The sequence below is a fragment of the Tachysurus vachellii genome, chromosome 18, assembly GCF_030014155.1.
Source record: "Tachysurus vachellii isolate PV-2020 chromosome 18, HZAU_Pvac_v1, whole genome shotgun sequence".
In the NCBI taxonomy this organism is placed as follows: Eukaryota; Metazoa; Chordata; class Actinopteri; order Siluriformes; family Bagridae; genus Tachysurus; species Tachysurus vachellii.
This window is the reverse complement of record NC_083477.1, coordinates 9751244-9770161: the sequence shown is the minus strand read 5'-3', so window position 1 is coordinate 9770161 and position 18918 is coordinate 9751244. Positions and strand designations below refer to the sequence as shown.

The window sequence follows — 18918 nt, the reverse complement described above, 5'->3', positions numbered from 1 at the left end:
ATGAACATGTGGCTCTCTCCAGCTGCTATCGCCGATTCAGAGTGTCTTCCAGAGCACGACATGCAGCTATCCGCAGGAGCTGGTCCCATCTGTCGAGAAGCATTTCAGCATAACTCTCTACCAAATGAGTTGTGAACAAACACACACACGTACACCTACACTCACACAGGCAGAAAGAACAATGATGCCTGTCCTACTTTTGATATAGACAGAGGCACAGATGTCCAGGCTGATCAGAGAGCCGCTGTAGTCGTCTAGCCGTTGTGGAACGTGAGCATCTGCGTCTCATTGTGAACCGATACAATGCATGCAAATTACAATTCTACTGACTTGAAAGTACAGGGAGGAGGAAAAGGAGCCGAGCCGAGTGACTTCAGAGGCAGGAAAAGGCTTTCTATGTTGTGAACAATGTAGTGTAGGAACCGCACACACATCAGTATCAGTCAGCCAGTAGGACTCTCAAGATAGCACCATTCACGACTGATTACCCGGCCTTTTTGTTTCTTTTGTGCAGTAATGATAATGATGTATTGTTTCTCAGCCCTGAAATTGACAATTCCTTGGTTAATGAGGCTGGTGTGTGTGTGTGTGTGTGTGTGTGTGTGTGGTGGGGGGGTGTTGTGTCATGTCCTGTCTGCACTCTATGGATGTGTGTTTGTGGATAATGTATGTTTGTGAGTGATTTCTACATTTGTCTGGTTTGTATTATTTTTGTGTGTGTGAGATCTGTACAGTCATTAAATGTCCTTGGTTTGAAAGCTGTGCTGAGTCCTGTGCAGTGCCAGGGCTGAGCATCAGCTCCAGCAGGGTAATGAAGAACCATAATGTGTTTACATCAGCAGTGCTTTCACACAATCAGCAGGAAGTGGAATAATGAATAAACTTGATTTTTAGTGTGTTATTTCTGACCTTGTTAACCTGCTCTAACCATGACTCTGGGGTTTTTTTTCCTCCCAGCTGTGACATTTGCAGCCAAGGGCTACTTTGATGCACTGGTGAGGATGGGTGAGCTGGCCAGTGAGAGCCAGGGATCCAAAGACCTTGGTAAGTCTATATGTTTGTCTCTCCTGTCTCAATTGACCATAAGCCTGAAAACACACAACGAGCAACCAAAGCATGGTGTGAAATAACTGTTTATGCTTAGGCAGAAATGTCAGGTCTGTTGAGAATGAACTTTGCTCTTTGGAAAATGTTTTTGTAAGCTGATATTTGTGCCTTTGACAGTGGGTGTGGGGTTGGAGGTGACAGGGTTGACTCAAATGCCTAGAAAAATCCTGATGCTCTATTGGAATTCACGCAGCGGTAATTAGTTTAAAAAGAGAAATGCATTAAAATGTCTTTATTTCCTACAGAAAGGCCTTTCTGATACTTGATGGTTTTGCTTTGGTTTTGTTTAGCTTGTGACCTCAGGAATGTTCTTCGTATCCTGTTTGCTTGTCAACATTTAATATTCAGAGCCTGACCCACTCGCCCTAATTGAACATTTAGAGATTTGAGTGAACTTTCTCATTTCCTGGCTGTCACTGAGCGTGAACGAGCTCCTGATTTGAGTCATCAAGGCTTCTTTTCATATAAGAAAACCACATCTGCACAATTGGGTCTCTGGAGAGACCTTGTCAAACTGGCAGTCGGTGATTTTCAGGTTTAAAATGCCTCTCATGGGCAAATATTCAAACTCTATTCCGGTTTTTCATTTCAACTCAGAAAAGGCAATTAGCACTTGATGATATATTTTTTTTCCCCCCACTCTCCCTCTCTTGCACTTTACTTTCCATTTTTTGCTCCTTTACTTTCTTCCTTGTGCACCAAGCTCAGTCTGGACCTGAGTGACTCAACACCCATCACATTGTACAATTCATGTTTGAGTTTGTCTTGCTCACATTTCAGGTCCCAGTGATGTTGAATTTCTTTTCCCTGTGTAATTATTCTCTACCACAGCCTGGTTTAGAGGTATGACTGAGCACTGAAGCCCCACTGAGCTTGTGACTAGCCTCTTTAAGCTGTGTGTACCAGCCTGTTCCCAAAGTTCTCTTGTGGAATGACTCATTATTGTCTGAAGACATCTGCGTGTGTGGGCATGTGGGTGTGTGTGTACACACAACACACATTATTTAATGTGGGGTAGAAACCACTTATAAAGCACATCTGAAAAGCATGGAACGAGAAGTTATGCCTTAAGGGAAATTCATATTAGATTTAGCGTGCGTGCATGCGTGTGTGTGTGTGTGTGTGTGCAAGAGTGTGTGCGGCATAATGACAGGACAATGACAGCGATGTTTATTCACGAGTGGTCCACACCCTGGACTTAAAACTTTCCTGACCAGCTCCTGTCCTCGAACCCTGACAACACACAAACACATCTATACTCTAAACACACACATTTTTAAATATATAATTAACGTTTGATATATAGAGTTCAGTTTAATCTTAAGTGGGTAAATCTGTAAGCTTCAGAAAATGTACTTTATCTTTGCTGCATTACATTCTTTTTGCAGTGAGGCAGCTGTGTCCATGCTTACAGCAGATGTTACTTTAAGGTCGACTCTACCTGCAACAGATGATTGATTTATTTATTTCTAATAAACGAACCAACGATTCAGTGAAGAAATCGTCCTTGGCCACACACACAAAGCATTTTCCCTCCAGGCTGCCAGTATAAAATCTAAATCTGAAATGTTGCCTAGCTTGTTCCTAGGAACATGTGGCTATTTCAGCTTACAAGGACATGTCAAGTCTGAGAGAAGATGTTACGTTATCTTGAGGTTGTTTCTATACTAACTTGTTTCTTATTTAGCAGGCAGGTATCTTGCTAACATTATTCAGCAGTGAACGCTGTAAACCTTCTGTTCTGGTGTAATATGTGGACATTTGAATAATTGTAGTCGTTATGGTTAGTTTAAACGGTGTTGATTTCGTCGTCATCATAGCTGCTTGTTTCAAAAATGAAATCTGTTCCTCAGGCCTGGTCACAATTTCCCTGGCGATTTGTTTTCTGAATAATTGTCTTTATTGATTGAACTGTATTTTGTCTGTGGTATGTTTTGCTTAAGACATTTATTAATGTTAGCACAGACTCCAGAAAGCTTTTTATTCACCGTGTGTGCTTTACATAGTGTACAGTAAGTGTAAGGCCAATAGAACTGAGACCTCCAACTTGCATCTCTATCTTTTCTCCACTGTTTGTGTGGGGGTGGGGTGTTGGGGTGGTGAGTGTGTGTGTGAGGTTCCTTCAAGTGTTTCCCGATGCCCCGTCCAGGGTGTCTTCTACCTTGTACCCCTGGGACAGTCTCCAGGTAGTACAGAGAATGACTGAATGAAAAAAACTAGTTTTGGGAGCTCTATTAAATGGCCAAGCTTCAGGTTTGTGGTATTGGCAAACTGGGCACAACTTCCCTCACTCCCTCAGTCCTATGAGTTTTTGTGTCATTTGCTCTGTCATCACCGACGGTCTCTCTCTACCTCTGTAGATCTCCAGCTTGTGCTGAAACAATTCATTTCAACTCTTTGTAACATTGCTGCAGGTCTGAGCACCCAGTCATTTATAAATACCTTTGTTCAACTTTCACACACCATACGTACACAGAAGTACACACGTTTGCTCTGACACACACTTTTCACATCACTGGTTATCAGGGAAGCCACTCAGTGCCACTGACTGCATGGCCGCTGGCCTTCAGAAAGAGCGCTAACTTAATGGTTTGTTGTTAAATTGCACGCTTTTGTCTCTTTTGTTGATGCTGTCATATAGAGCTGCATGTTTCTATCAGCCTTGGCAGTGTGCAGACAGTCTTACGTGTGTGTTATGCACTCAGTGAGAAAGCCACAGGGGTTCAGTTGGAGCCCAACTGTAAATGCTTTCCACCTACACATGATGCTTTTGCTTCTCTCGCTCTCTCTTGCTCTCTCTTTCTCTTTCTCTCCGTCACTCTCACTATTTCACTATTTTGTTCGCTCTTTATTAATTCCTGAAGCCTTCTTTCTTTCTTTCTTTCTTTCATATGCAGACAAGTGCACTCAGTCACATAGATGCTTGTACAAGCATTGTGCGTTCAGAAAACGTCCTTGGGTGCAAGCGGCTCTTCATTCTAAACCGAACCGGATGAGTTTTGTGTTTACGTGTTTTGCTCTCTTGCGCTCTTCCTCCCCAACTCCCACACACTCCCCCACACACTGTGCTGTTTAGGATAATGATCGCTCTGTCAATGTCCCACCCACTCAAACCATCCAGGCTCCTTCTTTCTCTTTCTGTCTCTGTCTGTCTGTCTGTCTGTCTGTCTGTCTCTCTCGCTCTCTCTGTGTCTGAGTTTACGTCTTACATCATTCTGGCACAGTGTGGACAGTAATTGGACCACTGATAGGTAACATATCATAGCTCACCGTCCCCTCTCTCTGCCTGCTACTATACATCTAACAAGGTTGTAACGATGTTCTGCTTGTCTATCCATCATCATGTCGCTCGACAATCCTGGCCTTGCTTCCAGTTTGAATTATAGCCAGTGAATTACTTACATGAGGTGGGGCTTCACATTCCTATTTTCATTATTAGGATATTGTATCATGAAGGGAATGTTTGCATTTTTGGAATTCTGGATACAGCAGAAGACACAGGAATGAGGATGATGACTGCAGAGTTGATCTGACATCCTTGTTAGGCAAGTTAGTAGACACACTATGTATAGCAAGAGCAGATACCCCTCACCAATAACTACTGAACTTTAAGATTTAATGCTAGCTTCATTAGATTAGTGAAGGAAGCTAATTGTACTTCTGTACACCCACCGGAGGCACCAGTGATCTTTGCTGCTTCCTTCCATGCTTATAGTTTCTTATTCAATTTTTGGATTTTAAGCAGTAAATGAGAATGAACTGCATGGAGGTATTACAGGTTTTGCCCACATGTCCAACAATATTTACACTGAATTCCTGGAGACTAAAATTCAGAATAGAGCTAAATTTACCACATTTTTTTATTAAATATAATTTCATTTTCTAGTGCTCAAGTGTTCTAAAGTCACATCATCGATATCCATCAGCATCCATCGATATACTCCTCAGTAACCATCAGTATCCATTGATGCCCATCGATACCCTTCGATACCCATCGGTAACCTTCGATACCCATTATTACCCATGAGGCAAGGTGTAGTTTATATGATGAGCCACTGGTTTATTTTTTGTATGTTTAATCATAAATCTCAAACTGAAAAGACAAAACTGCCCAAAACTGTGCCTTATTCTCTCTGTATGAATCTGTATCATTTCACTTTGATTAGACAATCAACTCCTCAGACTACAATCTCTTTCTTTTGCACTTAACAACTTGGCCCCTGTAATTTTTCTGGAGTAGCTCTCTGCTTGCACATTTCAAGAAATAATCCTACCTAATTGTATACCTTCACATGGAGTCTGCTGTGGTATGTTCTTCTGCTGTGTTCCATGAAATGAAAAAATGAAAACGCTTTGCCTTGCAAAACACAGGATCGATTCTGGAGCAAGAACTGGGACAACACATCACAAATACAGGCCCGGTATAGGAAATATGGGACAGCATTGTCATCACATTCATTCCTCCAGTTAATCTAGCAGTTTCTTCATAAACACTGATGAATTTGGAGACGACAGTCTTTCTGCCGTTTGAATCGCCTGAAAGCGGAGAGGAACCCACGTGCGGTTACCATGAGAACAAAGCTGCTCAGAACGAGACTCTGTCTCGCGCTCATTAAAGTCAGATTTGCCACTTGTTTTTGATGTCAGCCGTCTGTTTGATACGGCACATAAAGTCATTTTGCCTCATGTCCACTTCTGTTAAACATCTTTACGTCCACTCAAGAGGAAACAGGATGGCCTGGATTTCTCTTTTTTTTTTCCTGAGAGACTGTTTCACCAACATCTCGCTCTGGGGAAAAGTAAACACTAACGTTAAAAATGTTCTAAAATTTTCATGCTTACAAACACATGACGTATGAACACGAGTAAGAGGATATTAGGAATTAAACATGACTAGGTAGTGTGATGCACAGCATCATGAAGACAAAGTGGATTATTTCATCCAGTATTTTTTTTGTTGTTGTTTTTCGGTTTACAGTGATTTTACTAACAATTACAATTTTCCCATTTGTTGATGAACGTCCTGCTATTAAATCATTTACTATTTCCAGTTAATCCACAACTTGGCTTCTGTTATCAATTTTAATAGCAGCAGTTGCAGTTAGCAGCAGTTTGTCATGTTCCCAAGAAACCAGAAAGCTCCTGTATCCTGAAGTTTCTCTAGTAGTAGAAGACCTGCTATTACAAAACACTGACAATCCTTCCATGAATATTAATTCAAGGCATAATCTAACATAACGATTCGTCAGCTCAACAGTAAGGTTATGTCTGTTTTATTATTTGTTCAGGGTTACGTAGAAGTTGCCGTTACTATAGAAACAGGAACATACTGGACTGTGTGCCTTGATATGAAGCTGGGATCTGTTGTCAGAGCTGCTGTAATGAAATATTGATCAGCACCTCCTGACCAGTCACTGCTGTGCTGTGGTATAACCTTGTTTTGTTTTTAATCATTGGTTTAATGTTAATGTCCTTCATATCCAACATGTTCCCTTTTGCTCTGCATCATGAGTGTAACCAATAAAAGAGAGGTGCATAGTGAGGTATGGGAATTGGACCAGCACTTTGGAGCACACTTGTGCTTAAGTGTGTAACACGTGTGCCTCGTAATTACTCTGTAAGACAGGGAAATGAGGCAATGAGTCAAGGTACATAATTGTCTTTGGAGACTAATGGACTGTAGTAGGCCAGAAGTGGGAGCTCAGTGATGGCTGAGGGGGGGGAATAGCAAGAGAGTGCTGACTGCTGTCATCTTCCACTGTCTGGACTTGTCTTTGTCTGTATAAGTGTCTCGCACACAGTTTGATGTGTTGGCCCGGTTGGAACGGGAGCAGTGGGGCTCTTTTATTAGCCCTGCATCATGGTCCCAAGAGCCCCTACTTTCTGCTCTATTTCTGAGTGTCATGCTGCATGCTGGGAAAGCATACAAAACCCACATAGTCCCTCGGCCCGGCCTTGATTCACTTCCATGACACGAGAATTTGAATCAGTCTTGACACATGCAAACTTTGATGCAAATACACATGTACACACACAGAGAGTTTTGTGTGTGTGTATTATATATTTTTATATATATATATATATATATATATATATATATATATATATATATATATATATATATATATATATATATATATATATATATATACACGTTATTTGTCCTGATATGAACTCCTGCTAAGTGCAATGTGCTATAAACCACTCCTTTCTTTAAAATTAAAGCCTTTCTCCTTTTCATCCTGTAGCGCTTTATTACAAAGATGCCTTTTCTTCATAATTACTGCTATTTATCTCTCTCTCGCTCTCTCTCTCTCCCTCACTTACACACACACACTGGTTCTCTCATTGTCTTTTTGGCTCCGACTCTTTCGCACTCTCTCTCGTTCTGCCTCTTGCAACTCTCACTTACTGCTCTCTTTCTCTGTAACTTTCTCAGAGTTACACGTCTTTAAACAATACGTCTGGAAAGGCAAATTATTTTCCTGCATTCTTCTTCTATTTGGGTTGGCTCCATTTGACATGAGGAGGTGGGGGAAGGTAATTAATACTGGGGCATTTCTGATTTTTAGTCCTATCTGAATCCATTCTGTCAGTATGATTTCTTCAGACTTTCCCATGTTTCCTGTCTTTTACCTACCAGAAAGGATCTGTAGAAACCTAATCATGTACAGTGAAGGGGAAAAAAGTGTTCCGACACTGTTTTTTTTTTTTTTATTTAATATTTGTATATATATTCACTTCTAAATGTACATAATTATGTTTTCTGACTTTTGACCCAGTCAGAGTAAAGAACTTAAACATCCCTGCCAGCAGAATTAGTTTGATGAAGCGTAGGTGGAAAGTTTGTGGAACAACTAAGTGTCATCTTTGAGGTCCACTTGCTGACGAATGCTAAAGTAGGTGAGGGAAAAACCAGACAGTCAGTTGAAAAAATTTGCAGGATGATCGGAAAGCAGCAGAGAACAAAAAGCAGTGAATTACACAGCCTTTATCTCCTTTCCTACACCTAAAACTCGCAGAGATCGGGTCTAAATCTGTGCTTTTTTTGGAACAATATTCCAGGTCGCAGAAAAGAAAAATAAAAGTAAATCACCTCAACTTGTGAAAGAAGGGTTACGCTCATGGGATCCCAATCCTGTATAGAGGTGTATAGTCTGTGCAAATGGTTACAGGGCTTTCCATGTCACTTAAGGAAACATGGATAAAGCAATGGACAAGGACAAGGACGTTTCAACAAGACAACATGCCCACACATGCAGCCAAGGAAAAAGGTCTCGCATGGTCTGGCAAATTTTCTGACTTGAAGCTGATTTGAAAATTGATGGAGGATATGTTTTGAAATTGAGTTCATCAGACAGAGCCTCATAATGTGGTAACTTAGTGGTTAAGGTGTCGGACTACTGATCTCACTGATCTACTGATCCCACTACTATAGTAGTAGACCTGATCCCACTGCTGGGCCCTTAACCCTCAATTGCTCATTTGTATAAAATGAGAAGTTGCTCTGGAAGAACTTTGTGTGTCAGATGGCGTAAATGAAATGTTAAGAAAACTGGAGATTATACACCAAGAGCAATGGGCTGAATACGAACCACAATGTTGTAGTGTAACCACGGTAACCTTAATGCAAACACCTCAAAGCTTTAAATACTAACAACTGTTGGTCAATTGTGTTGTCCGAATAATCTTTCTTTTTCTTTTTATGTTTTTATATATGAGTAAATCTAAATAAAGTCAACCAGCATTCTGGGTGTAAATATGAAGTGGATAGATGCACAGGATTTTTATCAAATAACGAAAACAAACTGTCTCATTAGTTGAATCTGTTCACTAGGTATGTTAAATATTCTGGACATGCTCTGTTCCTCTGTGTCATCCAAAACAAACCCAAACTAATTATTGTGTTTCAAATTGGATGGAGAATATTAAATTATAGGCCTGGTTTTAAAGGTTGCATGCATGGGCATGTAAGCTACTAATAATCAAGGGCAACTTGCTGGGCCACAGGGTCTTACAAGAAGCACTTATAATAAAGTTCAGGACCATTAGATTAAAGATGTTTATGTGTATGTAGTAGGCCTGGCACTTGAGTATGATGGCCATGTTTGTGCAAACTGCTCGTAATTATTTTAGAGCTCCTCCAGGCAACAATATCAGTAGCTGATGTGATATTTTTGCCATCTCTTTCACACCTACTAATCTTCATAACCTCCTTATGCTTTGTGATGATGATGATGATGATGGTGTGTGTGTGTGGGAGATGAATTTGTTGCAGGCGTTTCTATGTAGACTGCACTTGTTCCCTCTCATTGGCATTCCATCTTGATGTAAAACTCTCTACCTCATTAGAGTCACACTGCTGGCATTTGGCACCTCGCACATCTCTCAATAGAAGAGTTGTGTGCACTCGACTTCTTCCCTTTCTCCTCCCCTCTGTCACGGTGCACAGGGTGTGTGCCGCAAGGAGCCGACACTCGCCTTCACTCCTAAAAACCGCTGTATTTTGAGTGTACACATTCCTGTCAGATCTTAAGTGCTACAGTCACACATAATGTGCCTGAAAGAGACTCTCTGATCTTTTGCTTCTCTTGTACACTTCAGTTCTGTCATCTCATCAGCTTTTCTTGCTCTGTTTTTGTGTCTCTCTTTCTGTTACTTGGTAGAACGCCGCTTCAGGGGAGTCTTACTCTTCCAGGAGGCCATGGCGATGTTGCTGCTCGAACCCACTCTCCTTAAATTCCTATAGACCTGAATGACCACCTGTCATGCCGATATTTCTGTGTGTGTGCTATACTATATACACACACACACACGCACACACAATGATTGATGTATATAATTTCAGCTCAACTGTTAGTGCTTTTTAGTGCTTTATAGAAATAAAAGCAGACAAGGTTGTGCTGTTGCATGAAGATGAAGCCCATGAAAACTACCAGCACCAGAAGTACTAAAGCCTTTCATTCCTCAGCGACTAGCCATGAACTGCAGACTTCACTTATTAATGAATAACAAGTCGCTTGTTACATTTCCAGTCCTGCTGTGTTGTTGAACATTGCACAAGTCTGATTCATTACAGCAGCTATAAACAGTTGTTTCAGCAAAAGGCAGTTTTTTTTTTTCCTTTAGTTAATAAGAGACACTAGAGAACACACACAAATCCTCTGACTGACTGTCGCTGTCTGTTACAAAACACTGATCATGGAGACTTGTTAAATAACATGTATGTACAAAAACATTAACCATTTTAAAAAAAAAAAAAAGAAGAAATCTGTTTATATCTCTCTTGGATTATATGGAGCATATATGTTCATATACGCATACAAATTCCTGTGAATTAGTTACTATAGAAACAATACCATGTTACAGCGAGTGCATAAATAAATAAATAAATACTTTCTGGTATACTAGTGCTGTTCTGGAAAATGAATCCATAGACATGTTTAGGAAGCCAGCAGCAATGTGGTATAAAGCTGGGGGTTGGGGGGTTGTGTTTTTTTTTTTTTTTTTTTTTTTTTTTTTGTAGACTCTGAGTTGATGTAAAGAAGTGTCAACATCGGCTCTAAACGAGCTTTAGTTATTGACTGTTACACAGGTTGGTAAACGCTCTGCCTTTGAACACCACTGAATAATGTTCAGTATAAAATAAACTCCACCTCTAGTTGCTGGAGTGAGGAAGATTCTCAGCAGGAGATTAGCAGGGTCCTGGAGCTGTGACTTGTATTCAGTGTCCAGATGTGATTTACTTATCAGATCCACCAGATGTGAAATAGAGACAAACGATTCTACCACAGAAACCTGTTCGCCGATGAGCAGGTGTATTTTCTATCCGAGGAATCGGTGCTGCTGGGTCCAGGATATTTTCAGTCTGTTTGCTGACATACGACTGTGTGACCTTTGTAGTGTGACCCCTTTGAAAGGAAAGCAGTCTTTTGAAGTGTCGGGAGACTTCAGGGAGCATTAGGTTTTATACTTCTATGTCAATGCGTATTTGCTGAATAGGGGGTTTATGGGTCATTTTTTTGTATGCTCCTCCACAAGCTAAATGCTCGTTGTACGTATATGTCAGGTTGATAGGAAGGTATATGTCTGACTGCCTAACCAGAACAGTTTGGCTTTCTAAAGGGTTTTGGAGTAGTATTGGGGGGGGAAAAAAAAAGTCTAGAAAGCAGATAACGATTTTCCTTTATAATATACAACGTTTTAATGTTGTCCACAGGCTATAGACAAGCTCATGCTCCTCGACTGCTTTTTGAAAATGTAGCTGGTTAAAACCCACAGCTGTCACAATGTTTCTCACACTAACGTCTCTAATACATTTTCTCCTCTATGATAAAACTCCAGCATGGACAGCTATCAATGAACAGCAAGGGCAAGTAAATCAGGTTTCTTCTCCAGAGGTTGTGATTTAGTGCGTGTGAGAATATACCAAGACTTATTGCAGCTGTCTTTATGTTGATCGATTGCTTGTACAAATATTTTGACCTAATGGGCCAGATGATTTTCCCAGTGAAGAATAAAGGTGAAGAGAACCATAAATGACAGGTCAGGGGAAAAAAAGATTTTTTTTTATTTAAACACTAATTAAAGTGTTGACCTCGAATAAAGGGTCTGCTTGAGAAACGACTTGAGTAATAATCGATCACACAAGGTTGCCATGTTCCCCAGCACTTAAAAAAAAACAGGCTGTGCCCATGTCCTCTACTATTTATTATTCTGACTGTGAAACATGCACATTTTGTTTGTTTTAGCCTCTTTAGTTGTTTTAGTTGTCACAGCTTGGGTTCGATTCCTAGGCCGAGGTCTAACCCAGTTAACGTACCGTTCCAAAGCCCGAATGAAATGGAAGGTTTGCGTCAGAAAGGACATTCGGCATAAAACCTGCGCCAAATGTAATATTCGGAACACGTGACCCAGCACAGGAAGCAGCCGAGATACTAACACAACCATTCACTCTATGAATTAGCTGTAAATTCGGTTGTCTTGCCTGATACGCTGCCATTATGTAAAAGCGTGAAGACTTCACTCTAGACGAGTGTCCACACACAATCCTGACATGTTGAGAGATACACACTCACAAAAGCATCAATCAGGCATTCTGTGCCAACTGCATCAAAGACGGAAAGGCTGATGGAGGACAGGACACATGGAGAGTGCCAAGCTATCGGTCAAAATGGAGGTTAATAGCAGGTGTGAAACCTTTTATTTTGTGCACACAAACATAGTCCAGTGAAGCCTCCGGACTGTGCTGGTGTCTCTAGAGACGGCTTCCGTCTAATCACGGACTGTACAGCCGAGGGGGGTGTGTATGTTTGTGTGGCCTGGAAGTTCGTAACACAAAGAGGTCCTGGTATCTCCACTGATCATGGCTACTGTAACCAGGAGATAAGATTACCTGCTGTATTTTGTGATTGCTGCAGCGAAGCCTCTTATCCCACAGTAACACACACAGGCACGCCCATACTCATTTCCATTATCAGCTGTCACACAGATGTTTTTCCCCCAGAGTGCTCGGGAGATTACATTGTGTTGAATTGTCTGTGGTAGCTCCTGGCTGTTTTTCCTGCTCAGTGCACATCTCATCAGCAACATGTTCACCTCAGCACTGCCTTCCTGAACACTTAAAAAATCAGCACCAGTACTTTGGTGCAGAGGTTTGTTTTTCCTCTGTCAGCTGAAGCATTCTGGGATATACAGACAAATGTAGTGAGTGATGTAATCTTCTCATGGTTGTACAAGAGGAACAATGACCGCAGACAGCTGTTGAGAGAAAACCCGAACGCCTACAGAAGCACAAACCCTTCCTCTCTCCTCTCGCCTCTTCTGGCCCCGAGCCTCCGCGTTTCCTCTGTTTCCACGACACCCTGCAGTAATCTGCACTTGACCTTCATCCGTGATTCACCCGCCGCCTCCTCTTCCTCCTTTCAGACTGGTCTGGCCTGTTGAGTTGGCTTACGGCTGAAGTATCTCATCACTCCTCAGGTTTCCGCTTTCTTGCCCTTAGAGCCTGCATGGTGTGTAATGAGTTGGGTGTTCCTGTGTTATACAAAGAATTTAAACAGTTGTGGAATGGGATCTTTACATACACACACACACACGTGCACGCACACACACACACACACACACACACACACACACACACACACACACAGGTAGAGGCATGCATGAGTGCTCCTGCTGACTCATGTGGGTGAAGCTGCTCATTGATTGACAGACTAAGAAGCTGCTTTTGTTGATGTGACAAACTTCTTCTAAAGGAACTAGATTTGATGAGTCCAGAGCTCAAAACACCCGAGCACTCTGACCTGTCAGCTTCAAATGCAGAAATACCGATCTCTGACTAGAACCTGACATTGTAAGTCTCTGGTTAATCAGACCAAACAGTTTAGTTAGTGACAGTCAGTGTGTTTCCTGTGGACTTTCCCTAAAACCACAAAGCACAATAGCTCCTCTGTGGCTATCTTTATCTTTCTGTGTACACACTGTATCAAGCTGCACTGTATTCCACTTCCACTTTAAAGCTAAAGTAAACAAACACTAGATTTCTGCAGAAAAGCTTCAGTGTGGTTTTTTTTTTTGTCCTTTTGTTTTAGAAAATCCGGTGGCTATGTGTGACATGCTGCTACTTGCCTTTTTTTAATCGATGCAGCTGTCTCAGTGGTTTGGCCAAAACCTTTCAATTTAATTGGCAAAAAAAAAAAGCCACAAATTACAATAAAAATGCTACGGTAATCATTTTTTCCCCCTAGGCCAATTTTAAATCCAGTCATTATGTGCAGTGTTTTTTGCACTCAGTTCTGGTCATTTCAAGGCATTTAAATGATATCGACACATTGAATTAATGTTGGATTATTTAATTTAATTTATTTATTTTGACTACAACATACCGGCTTCCATTTTGGGGACTACTGAGGCATTGTTTACGTCCTTCCGATTTGAGGCTGTGTTGTACTTTGATTTGCCAGGGTTGCTGTGGGTGAGGGGTGGGTGCAGGACATAACAGACATGGATGAGACAAAACGATCAACAAGACAGTAGAGTAATTATCGGGGATGGGGAGGTGGGCTATGGAGGGTGCAAAGGGTAGAACTTGGAATGTCAGTGGAGTTAATACTTTGGTTTTTGTGAATTTTGCATGTTTTTTTTTTGTTTTTTTTTTTATTTATTTTGCTTTAGATTAGATATTTAGATATTTTAGATATTTAGTTGGTTTTTATTTATTTATTTATTTATTGTGCACTACTACTCCCAACACGTGAGCTGTATTGCTGCTCTCGTCAGGGCACCTTAAGGCAGCGCAAGTAGTCCCAGTGCTGTGCATGATTTATTTCAATTCTAGATACACTACATACCAGATAATGGTCACGCCTGATCTTCTCACCCGTATGTTGTTGTACAACATCCCATTGCAGATTTAGTTTCCTTTTCGATTGTGCAGATCCAAAACAGATATCTATTTCTTGATAATAAATGTGATTTTTTTTTTTTTTTCCACCGAGTTATAAAATGCAGTGAAAGGGGCGAAGCCACCGGAGACAATTTTTAACAGTTTAAGAGTGCAGCTATGTGAGCAGTGTAAATGAGAATTTAAAAATTCATTCAAGGCAATAAATAAATATACAAACATTTCTTGGCGATATTATTGTGTCATGCCGTGAGGTCTCACACCATAACTTGACATTAATTCGTGCAAAATCTTTGATTATTTACAGCATACTCAAACACATGGTTTCTTATAGTGCACTTCATCGGAGATGTAGCTTTGGTGATGTTTCATTTATTTTAGAGGAAAGAACCTCAAATACCTTTTACATTTATTCATGAACACTATCTTCAGTTGCACCTGTGTAACTCCTATAAAAGTGTTGGCTCAGGCTCAGTCTGTGCCCGATAAGGCAGACGGGCCTTTGGCCAGCTAGAACGCTGTGCTTCTTTAACTGATTGGACCTCTGGGAGCACTCAGCTGAGCGCAGTGGTGTGTAAGCCCCAAGGTTTGTGATCACAACTGATTATCTGTAATCGGCTTAAGTAGCCTTCTGAGAGCACGCTGTCTCCTTCTGTGGCCTCGATGTGTGTTTGTATTTAGTACACAGGGTTGCTCATGCTTCAAAGAGTTCCCTTTGAGGAAGAGGCAAGATGTGGTGGATAAAAAATTTTCAGTGTATGAGAAACTCTAGTCCAGCAGCTCCAAAAGCTTTAGCAGATCATCTACGGTTTATAAAAATCACATGCATTATTTATGCAAGTATAAATGATGTAACAGAAGACGGCATCAGACCAGAGACTGGCTATAGGGCTAGAAACACAGAAACAGGAGAGTTTTCACAAACGTGGGCACTGATGACTCAACAGTTGAGGCTCTGGGTTACTGATCAGCAGAAGGTCAGGGATTCAAAGCTACCACTGCTGGGCCCTTAAGCAAGGCCCCTCATCCCCCTCTGCTCCAGGGGTGCTGTATAATAGCTGACCCCAGCCCCTGTATCATAGCTCTGACACCATCATGTTTCATGTAGTAACAGATTCTGTGGAAATCGACATGTTGAATCACTGCCTTAAAGTAACTAGTATCAAGTCTTACACATCCAGTGGTGCTGAAAATTTTGTGTGTGTGTATATATATACATGTGTGTGTGTGTGTGTGTGTGTGTGTGTGTGTGTGTGTGTGTGTGTGTGTGTGTGTGTGTGACTTTCCTCCTTGATGTGCATCCTGCTTTATATAAGCGAGGCCATTTTTATCAGAAGCCTTTCTAAGTACAGGCTGTGTTTCACACTGTTAGTGTGAATAGGCCACAGTCTGCTTCTGTGTCTAATTAGCTTCTGGCACTGGATTAGTATTGTGTATTGTACGGCTGTGAACAGTGTGAGAACGCCCAGCCTGCCCCTGGCTCTCACAAATATCTTCAGCTTTCTCTCAAATAGTTTTCTGAACACTACGATCTCGTTTGTTTGACGTGCAGCTTCAGAAACTCCTCCTCTGGGAAAATGTTTTGAATGTCTTTTTGAAGCCGCAACCTGCAAGTCAAACGTGCGAATGAGCTTTGCATGTTCACCGCCCTGATTGTGTAATTATGATTAATCAAACCAAATTTGCCTGCCAGGAGCAAGCTCTTTCTTTAAGCAACCTAATGAGTATCTGCTAGTTTCTGTGCACTGGAAAAAATCTTGAAGGAATTGCTTCCTAATCAGGTCTGATGTTGCTCTGGATCAGGTGATATTTTGTGACCTTTGGTTAAAAGTTTTAGTTTTAGTTTTAGTGTTCATCGTTAGTTTCAGCTCTGCTCTTTTCTTATGATGCGTCTGGCCGTGGGCGTGCGTGTATGTATGTGTATGTACGTGTTTGTCCACCATTGCTTTCTGTGTTCTTTTTCTCCTTCTGTGTATTCCTCCTCAGTCTCTTGCTCAATGTGTCTTTTTTTTTATTCTTTTTCTTCACAACGCATTGCATATGCAGAAGAGGCAGCGTGTAGGTATATAAAATGCAAAAAAACTTCCTCAGCCAGCTGCATGACTTCATTTTCCCTCTTTGTTGATCTTGTTTGCTGTTTTTTGATTATTATTTTTTTTAATTAGTGCTATTTGTAAGGGAAGACAAATAAAATAAAAAATTTTTACAAGGTTTCATCTTCAAAATTACAAGTATGTAGACACTGATGATGTATTTATTATTTATTTAAACATCATTTGGCTTGTATACCGTTTGAAATGCTGGAAAAAAAAGAATTTCTACAAAGTTTCTTTTGAGATTTTTAACCTTTGGTGTGGGGTTTTGTTTTTGTTTGTTTGTTTGTCAGTCAGTCCTTGTTCCATTGTTCCGTCTTGTCCTTGGTTTGCTCATCTGGTCTGCGTGTGTGTCTTGTGTGATTGCATGGTCTTAGTGCACGACGGGGGTTTCCACCTCTCTGCTGTCCCTTTTTCTTCGTTCAAATGAATCGCAAATGAATAATCGTGTCTCCTCCCTGCAGGGGACGTGCTCTTTCAGATGGCCGAGGTCCACCGGCAGATCCAAGTGCAGCTAGAGGAAATGGTGCGTTATCTGTAATCCGTAATCTTCTCTCTAGCAGACTTCCCCAACACCATACAGATGGCCTCTGAGTTTATATAATATGATTATTGATCTAGAGTCAACCTTAGCCAAGCCTGTACGGCTGTTCGTTGTAAATAAGAGAGCTGAATGTTTGAACTCTCTCTCTGCAGCTGAAGTGCTTCCACACTGAGCTGCTTTCAGAGCTGGAGAAGAAAGTGGACCTGGATGCCAGATACCTGACTGTGAGTTTCCTCAACACACACACACACACACACACACACACACACACATACACATACACATACACACACTTTCTGAAGGTAAGAGAAATAAATAGAGAAAGAATAGCCTGCATTTGACTGTTCTCCTGATGCTGCACTATAGAAGCTTACTGCACTGCACAGACAGAGATGTTCAGTCTATTCTCATGGCAACAGAAATGACTGACGGATGGCTTTCGTGCAGCAGCAGATTTCAGGATTGTTTTTATATATATATATAAATTTATATATATATATATATATATATATATATATATATATATATATATATATATATATATATATATATATAAAAATAAAATACACATACATCTATCTCCGCAGCCTCCCTGCAGTTTCAGATTGTTCAAGTTGTTAATATTGCAAGAGCGCAGCAACATCTTCAGTCCCCCTCCTTCATTCTCACACACGCCGCACCGATTCCACTCAGCATTTCAACCAAGACTAAAAGATATCTGCAGCATCTCATGGATATCTTTAGAACGTGTGGGTAGTGGAAACGGAGCTGGGTGCTGCTACAGTATGGAATCACATAACAGAGGGGAGGTGGGGGGTGTTGCTTGCCTTTGTAATATATTGTCAGTCAGTGAAAAACGCCCAGCCTTTAATTCATTATCCATACAAGACTCTGTAGTGGTGGTGCTTCTGGTAAACATGGGATTGGTTTAAATTAACTGGGCAAATCAGTTGACAGTCACCGATTTCTCTGGGTTCCAACATTTGGTTAAAATTCCCGCTCTAACATACACACTCTGATTGACCAGATGATGTTTTTATCATTTTCAGCTCTCCAGTTGTAGTGAATACTGTAAATTTGGATTTCTGTCCTTAGCTTAACAGGAGTGGAACCCGATGTGCACTTTGCACTTTTAGCTCATAAGCTACAAGATTTAGTTTTATTGTGATGTGCTTTTCTGCTCATCAGATACGTAAAGAGCGATTGAGGTACTATTGCCATCCTGGCCATTTTCCTCTGACTTTTGTTTAGAAATTGCTGTGCATGAAAATATAAAAAGATGAACAGATTCTTAAATATATGCAAAACCTACACCACAACAAAGTCAGAGAGATCAGATTTTCTAAAATCCTGATGTTTGATGTGAACATGATCTGAAGCTCTTCACCCGTATCTGCGTAATCTGACGCTATGAGCTGTTGCCACATGATTGACTGATTGGATGAATGTACAGGTTGTACATGTTGCTATTGAAGTAATCAGTGTGGGTTTTTTTTTTTAATTGGATGAAATAATACTCAAAAATGTAGTCAACCATTTTAGATTCTCTTCAAGGTCAAACAATGTTTTCTTTCACATTTGGATTCAGAATAATGCCGCAGTCCTCACTGGCCAAGCGATAGCTGTGCTTAGAGTTGTTGTCGCTATGGTTACCACTTGAGACACACAAGCCATTGCTGTATGAAAAGCAGTGCATACAGTATGACTTTTCACGGGTAAAGCAGAAAGAGACTGAAATAATGTCGGTGGCAGAATTCAAATGGAAAACG

The 18918-nt window shown here is 40.9% G+C and overlaps 1 protein-coding gene across 7 annotated transcripts in view; it reads left to right on the top strand.

Moving 5' to 3' along the window:
* The window catches only part of baiap2a (BAR/IMD domain containing adaptor protein 2a), a 65397-nt gene that overhangs the window by 27819 nt on the left and 18660 nt on the right, over nt 1–18918 (top strand). For all 7 annotated transcript variants that reach the window (XM_060892274.1, XM_060892275.1, XM_060892271.1 and 4 more), the window contains exons 3-5: nt 958–1044; nt 17070–17131; nt 17302–17373. In XM_060892274.1, the coding sequence (XP_060748257.1) occupies nt 958–1044; nt 17070–17131; nt 17302–17373 (221 nt within the window). The remainder of the gene's footprint in view (nt 1–957; nt 1045–17069; nt 17132–17301; nt 17374–18918) is intronic.